The 7,483-nt window shown below is 37.5% G+C and overlaps 1 protein-coding gene across 2 annotated transcripts; it reads right to left on the bottom strand.

Moving 5' to 3' along the window:
* Positions 1-3: 3 nt before the first annotated feature.
* LOC145479745 (sphingomyelin phosphodiesterase 2-like) lies at positions 4-6,590 on the bottom strand. Of its 2 annotated transcripts, XM_081458184.1 has the most exons (7): positions 6,536-6,590; positions 6,258-6,354; positions 3,471-3,547; positions 3,183-3,366; positions 2,633-2,845; positions 2,074-2,332; positions 4-1,938 (listed from the first exon to the last, which is right to left on the bottom strand). In XM_081458184.1, exons 1-7 carry the CDS (start codon positions 6,577-6,579, stop codon positions 1,577-1,579), a joined length of 1,236 nt encoding a protein of 411 aa, XP_081314310.1. In that variant the 5' UTR covers positions 6,580-6,590; the 3' UTR covers positions 4-1,576. The 2 variants fall into 2 exon arrangements, with proteins under 2 accessions (XP_081314310.1, XP_081314311.1); XM_081458185.1 differs by lacking the exons at positions 3,471-3,547; positions 6,536-6,590 and having other exon boundaries at positions 6,258-6,526.
* Positions 6,591-7,483: the final 893 nt, after the last annotated feature.

Here is a 7,483-nt window from a genome sequence, read left to right as displayed (position 1 = left end):
AGAAAAGGAGAAAAAGGAAAGGCGAAAAAAAAAATAAGAAAATCGAAAAGCCTAAAGACGTAGGTCTCAAACTTTTGATTTCTGTGCATGCCTTAGCGAAAAAGTCATAAAACGCGATGCTAGTAGAAAGAAAGGCATGCTGTCATGTTGCAAATGAGTTTTTGAGTAGATTGGAGCTAATTTGGCCCATATCCAGCTGTAAAATCTCCAAAATGTCCAAAAAATGCGTTTTTGGCAAAAAGCTCCAGGAGTCAATGGGTTAAAGAAAGAAAATACTGTTCAATCATTTTATGTCTTCCAATGTTAAATGTAAATATTTGCAAAAAATTGGGATCAACCAAAATGTTGCAAGTCTCTTCAAATGTGTCAAAATCAGTGATAATCATATTACATAAGAATTAAAAAAAATTGATATAATTATTATCCTTTAGTCACCTGTAGGCACACCATTTCAAAATAGAAGATCAGGTTTAGATCTCAATCTAAAAACACTTCGGGTACATGTAAGAAATACGCTATGATAACTTGTCATCAAACTCCCTAAAGACAACAAATCATGAAACACAAATTACCAGGTTCTACCAACAGTCATCAATGAAATTGATTTATAAACAGAAGACATTAAGGGATTTTTACAGTGTTTAATATCATGGGTGACAAATTACTCCTTAATTCTGAGGAAAAAAGTTCAGCATTAATTTATAATTTCACTTGTGAAATTACAAAATTGCCTTGGCAATGCTTGGTGCGAAATTTGCCGATACAATAATCAGTCAAACATCCAGGATTGTAAGTGTAATTTGTCACCCATGATATTAAAAAGTAATCAAACAGTATACTTACATTTTGTCAAAATTCTGATAATTTCCCTCACCCAAAGGCTTGGAAAATTATTAGAATTTGACAGCAAGCACATGAAATTATTTCTAGTTGCCATTTGATAACCCATAATAATTTTAAATTATTAAACTATAAGCTCTTAAAGGGCTTATATACATTGTGCTATATAGTGTTATTAATAAATTGTTATAAGTGATGAATTAATTAATTAATTAACCACTTATTAACCAAGAGTGAGGTCTTTACAGGAAAATCTTAAACCGACACCTTGCTGTATTGACCTCGCATTCAATATGGCTGGGCTGCGGTTTGAGATTTTCTTGTAAAGACCAAATGTTTGAGGTTAACAAGTTGTTTACTATATGGCTTTTTGCTTTCTTAATCATCACGACAGAGGCAAAAGGCAACTTGGAAATGGCCTACCGTTTAGGTATGTATGTATGTAACTATGTAGTTTTGCAGGCCCATAATCGGTCCGTGGGCATTATGGGAGAATAATACCCTGCAATTTGCCAATCAGAGCATGCATTATATCAGTGACAAACAAAAGCCATATAATAATTATTTTTAAAGTACATGACTTGAAATGAGCTACCATAATTGATTTCCTAAAAGTAATCTTATTTAGATCAAACCCGATAGTCCCAATGAAAATTGGCAAGCAAAAACTGATAACGACACTTTCCAAAGGGCTAGTTAGAAAGATTACACATTACTTTACTGTCAAACAGTTCATTCATTTCCTAGGGCTTATCTGATTCAACTGTATGGCAATCATCTGCTGCACACTTCTGTATGCACTGTATTCATCTCGCGTATTGAGTATCAAATAGAACATAAAGCCAGAGAGAATGACAGTTGTAAAAATGCGAACCAGATACAAGATCTTGCCAGCAACATGGTGCAGTGATAGAGGAGAGTGCTCACCCACTGGAAAAAAGACAGGTGATATGACAAAGAACAACATGGCACAGGCAATAAAGATCTGGAAGTAGTTTTGACTTGATAAATTGTCAATTGCTTTAGAGATGACTTTCTTTGTGTCGGACAGGGCTTCTTGACTCTTCTTTACATTCGGACCTGTTCTGTGAATAGAATCTGTAAACAAGAAAATCTTGTATGACCAAAATAGTCCAACAATTTCTCACAAAATCCAAAATCAATTTAAATTTTACACCTGCAAGTTGGAACATAGAAGGGTTGCATTAGATAGTTCCGGTTATTTCTTTATACCTGTCTTGTTTAAAGCTGACTCTTTCACCACAAATGAAGCTGCAACAGCCTCATGGTCTGAAAAGGAGAAGTTCTTTCCTGGAACGAGTCCCATGGTAACTTCACAATCTACACATTCTAAGCTTCCCTGGGTAGAGCGATAGAAAATGTAGTCGATTCTGTGGCCATCATCTGGTCCACCCTTAAGAGTGTTGCTTGCATTTCTGTCTCCTGAAAAGGTGTTGTGGCTGACATCTGATGTGTTTCCACAGCAACCAGGCTAAAAGAAGTAGGAGACACTTATTTTGTTGCAAGGAGATCGGGGATCAAGCCAGTGCATAAAATCCACAGAAGCACATTGACATTTAGCACAATTACAAGTAAGTCTGTCATTATGTACACCAAAGTTTGAGAGGGTAAAGGTATTGTTAACATTCTGCCCCATGTACAGAGAAAACAGCAACAAGCAGAGTTCACTGGCACAGCATTGTGAACACCCATGAAGGGAACATGCCTTTGAAAGGAATATGTCAACAAAATAAGTCACACATTTCTTAGTTACAAGACAGTATGGTATCACCTTCACTTTTCCATGTTTGTCCCAAGCATCGACCAAACCAGTAACATCCTTGATGACTCTGTAACACAGCTGGGATGGCTCACAATTCATGTCCCCGCAAACTATAACAGTATCAGTAGGCTGCGTCAAATGTTGAATGAACTGAGAGAGCTGGTAAGATTGAACTGTCCGATGGGGTAGGTACTGTCTGCTTTCATTGTATTCTGCATGTATCTTGACAAGAAGAGATGGAAACACAATAAGCACTAGATCGATAGTATCATTTGTTACAAGGCAGTTACATGTATCCATACTATTAATCAGCCATTTTCTAATGATCATGAAATAAAGATCCTTAAAATAATACTATGCAATGCATGTGTTACCTTAATGTATTACTAATGGGATAAAATCAAACAGTACTCTACATCATTCTGATGTTGTGAATTCTAGTTTTTAGCAAAATGGAAAGGTAATCCTAACCACTGTATACTGATTAGGATTGGCAAAGGTTAAATAACACCTGCATTATTAATATAAATTAGCTGAGATTAGGCATAATGTGACTTACATGAGTAGAGAAGAAATGAATTGGCTGTTTAGGATGATCTATCAGGCAGTATCCAGCAGCTTTTCCACCAAACCAGTCACCGTGAGTGATGTTGTACATATAGCCATTCAAAGAATAACGATAAGTGAAGGCATCAATAATCGGATAGCGAGAGAAGACACATACTCCGCTACCAATTATGCCACTGAAAAAAAAATTAAAAGAATTTAAAATGTGTTTCACTTTTACCATTTAGACAAAAGTATCTTACAAAAAACTGTTAAAAATAATTCATTTTTATTTCTGTACCTATAAAAGTAATGTGAGTATGGAAGGACATCCTCAATCTTTTGACTGATAAATTCAAAATCCCCTCTGCTCCAAATCTGTAAATTAAAGTAATTTTTAACAGGAAATACTATTGTATTACTGACAGTAAACTGAAAATGCAAATTAAAATCATCTTTTATTTGCAAGAAACTTCTTCTTCTGGGAAAAAGGAACACGAAACAAACAAAATAACTGCAATATTAACACATTTATCATGAATGACGTCATCGTAGGGTACACCCACCCGCACTCCACTCTTAATTGAGAAAGGTGGTAATGCCCATAGATTTATTACACTAATTGAATTACACCACACAATAGCAAAGACTAATATGCTGTATACAGATAGTGGATGAACTAAATGTATAATAGAGAGTAGAAACCCTGCTACAGTAGAATAATTCCCAGGTAAAATTACAGCCTGGGCAACCCTAAAAGCTGGAGTGACAGAACGGCAGAACGGTGGAATGGCAGAATCACGGAACAGCGGAAAATGACCCCAAATCCTAAAGACGGAATTGTGGAATGGTGGAACGGTGGAAAATGACCCCAAATCCTAAAAGACGTAATCGCAGAATGGCAGAACAGTGGAAAATCCCCCGAAATCATAAAAGACAGAACGACGGAAAATCACCTGAATTCCTAAAAGATGGAACGATGGAAAATCACCCATTCGGCAATATCCACAAACCCAGCGTTCGACTAGTGAGTACAGAGAGAGAATTGCAACACCACCAAAACCAACTCTAGGTCTACAGATGTTACAGATGTTACAGATGTCAGCAAAACATCCGTCCCAAACCCCAGAAAGGCAAAGCAGAAGTAGTTCCTCCACCACCGTGGGACTTGATTCTTGATCGACTGGAACTCAGGCCAATCATTAATCGTGATGGGGAGTTAAGGATGTCTATCAAGCTGGAGCCAGTGCATTATCACCCAAAGTTGTCCTGCATTTCGTAAAGCCCACAGCAAAAAGTATTCATCAGTAGAAATAACGGAAGCTGACAAGGAGGTGATGATGGATGATATCCATCTTCAGCAGTTACGTTGCGAGTTCAGTTTATAAAGATCTATGCGGTAGTCTGTTCATTACGTGCATCACGGCCACGGGCCATAATTACTTTTAATGCCCAAACTCAGCTCAGTTTGATTTAAAGTGGTTAAAAAGTAATCTTACTAGTAATGCATTAGTGGGCTTTTTAAGGTAAGCAACTTTCGCAAAGTTTTTCACTGAAAGTCATTTATTGTTGAGGTTTGACAACGAAACGTCAACCTTTGTGAACATGGTTTATATTGACAGTTCCTGATAATGTTAGTTATTGTCGAGATTATTTCCAATAAATTTTAACTCGACATTACTTTCACTTTAAAGTAAGCAGCTGTAGCATATTTTCCCAAACATTTCCACATTGATTTGAGGGTCAGACGACAAAACCTGCATCAACATGGTTGATATTGACAGTTCCCGTTAATTAAATGTTAGTTTCATTTGATATTAATTTTAGCTGATTTATACTTACGAATAATTACTGCAGTTTCATGCAGATTATGCAGTCAAAATTCAGTTGAAAAGCATGCAGATGTACACAAGTTTTAAAAGAGACAATTAAGTATGCATTTTGGTTGATTGTTACAGCAATAAATGAGAAATAACTCCAGTCCTTTCGAGTTACATTAACTCTAACAACATGATGTTATATATGATGTTATACATAACAAGCGAAGATAATTTCCGCGGAACTTGAATTCATGCGGAAAAAAACAAAACACAAAAAGGGGATAGGTGGGCTTAATGTCACTTACTTTGTTTTTTCAATTATCATTTAACCCTTTGTTAGGGGGGGGGGGTGGGGGAGGTGAGGAGAGAAACAGTTTTTTGCAGATCTTGGCTCTTAGCATTAGCCTTTTAGAGCGGCTTTGCTTTACAGTATTTACAGTTCCCTCTTTTGGGATATTGCGTGATTTTCCATCATTCTATCTTTTAGGATTTCAGGTGATTTTCCGTCATTCTGTCTTTTAAGAATTCGGGTGATTTTCCATCATTCCGTCTTGTAGGATTTCGGGGGATTTTCCACCATTCCGCCATTCCATGATTCCATCTTTTAGGATTTGGGGTCATTTTCTGCTGTTCCGTGATTCTGCCATTCCGCCATTCTGCCATTCTACCATTCCACCATTCTGTCATTCAGTCTTTTAAGGTCGCCCTTACAGCCTACATATGGAATAGCTATGTAGCCTGAAGTTTCAAAATAAGCCCTACTGATTAAATATGTTGTCCAAAAAATTACATCCAGGCACATACCTTGGTTCATAATTCAGAACTGCAGCAGTCTGTCTACTGATGCATCTCTAAAGAGGCTTTTCAAAGAAAAACCTCGAGAGTCACTACAACATTTTGTCAAAGTTCTTCAAGGATCTTAAAATATCTTGCCAAAGATTTTGAAGAATGGTCAAGGATGTTGCAAGTTGTAGCTGCAAGTATCCTTGCTAAAATCTAAGACTAAACCTAAGAAGGTTTAGCCTTTTATAGTTTTCTCCAGCCAGTATACATTTCTCCCCTTCAAAGATTTCTGTGTAGTGAGGATGTAGCTTTTCTTAATTAAAATATTAACCCAGTAGCAAATAAACATTGGTTTGGCTCAATTCTAGGTTAAATACAGTTCATCGATACTAGTAAGTTAACGTTTGTCGTTATAGTACATTTGAAGTCTGACGTTAATCTTACTAAAAAAAAACATTACATTAGCCACAGCGAAAAAAACATACCTCTTGAAGTGACACAATATCATAACGACCCTTGGCAAGTTCCTCAGCAATCAGGACTTTACGCTCTGCCCACATCTTGGACACATAAGGAATACCCCTGGTGAATTTTGGATACAAATTAAAACAAATTTAACAAGAACTTCGAAGAATCCACAAAAATCTTTAAAATGTCTATGGAAGTCTTCTTAACGAAATTTACAAAAATGAACTCAATGTATTAATTTAACAGTGATTAAAAGATCAATACAGTTATGAAGACTAAATTCAAACCAGAGTACCAGCAATTCAGTGTCAAGACGTGCAAATTCGACTCGTCCGCCATGTTAAGAAATGAGTCCGCTAAAGAGCAGCCGCATTACTAAAAGCGCTATCTATGTCATGTAAATCTCACGAACTCAAAAGATTTTCAAAGGCTTCTGTGAGCATCTCATCAGAGGGCTCACAAGAGATCTGGGAGCGCTATTAGGCCCGTTCCAAACGCCGCTCTATTCATGCGCCGAACCTAACTCATGAGTTAAGTACGGCAGAAGAGCGGCGTTTGAATCAGTTTGGTTCAGCATGTTAGGTTTGGTGCGGCAAACAATATTAAATTCGGCAGGGTCTGTCGCACTATGCGCGCGACGTTGGAGCGGCAGCTGATTCATACGGCGTTCTCCTCATGGGTCGAACCAGGAGCCATAATCGGGGACGGAGACCGTAAGTCTTGGGATCCGCGCGCACCTATGATATGGGACAATTTTTCTATTTTTAGAACAAATTGCGCCATCCTGACGTCATATATCCGCGCGGATTCACGCACATGTCCGGGGCTCTCGCGTGGATGTTGTCACGTTGCGTGATCAAATGGTGAGAGTTGAGAGATTCTCTTGCGTATTTTTCACAGCGATGGCAGGGAATAAGGCAGGGAATACGAACCAAGGCACTTATATGTAGTTTTATGCTCAGAACTAACGGAAAAGGTGGGTTTTTCAGGGTAGAAAACAAGACTTAAATCTCGCGCTGGAAATGAATAATAAGATCTGCTCACGCTAGTTGTAAGCTTACGCGTATGTTTTTACGTTTGTTCTGACTTAAGAATATAGCAAGAAAACTCTGTACTCTGGTATCGAGTTAATTTGTGAGTTTCTCAGACAATGGTTAATCATAACCAAAACCTGTTTTGATGGTTTCTTATTGTTTCTGCTTGTTTGGTGAGTTTGCAAAAGTTCAGTGAAAGGAAAGTCTGA

This window comes from Orbicella franksi, chromosome 2 (genome assembly GCF_964199315.1).
Source record: "Orbicella franksi chromosome 2, jaOrbFran1.1, whole genome shotgun sequence".
Taxonomy (NCBI): Eukaryota; Metazoa; Cnidaria; class Anthozoa; order Scleractinia; family Merulinidae; genus Orbicella; species Orbicella franksi.
Note: the sequence above shows the minus strand (reverse complement) of the source record. Positions and strands in the feature narration are given on the sequence as shown.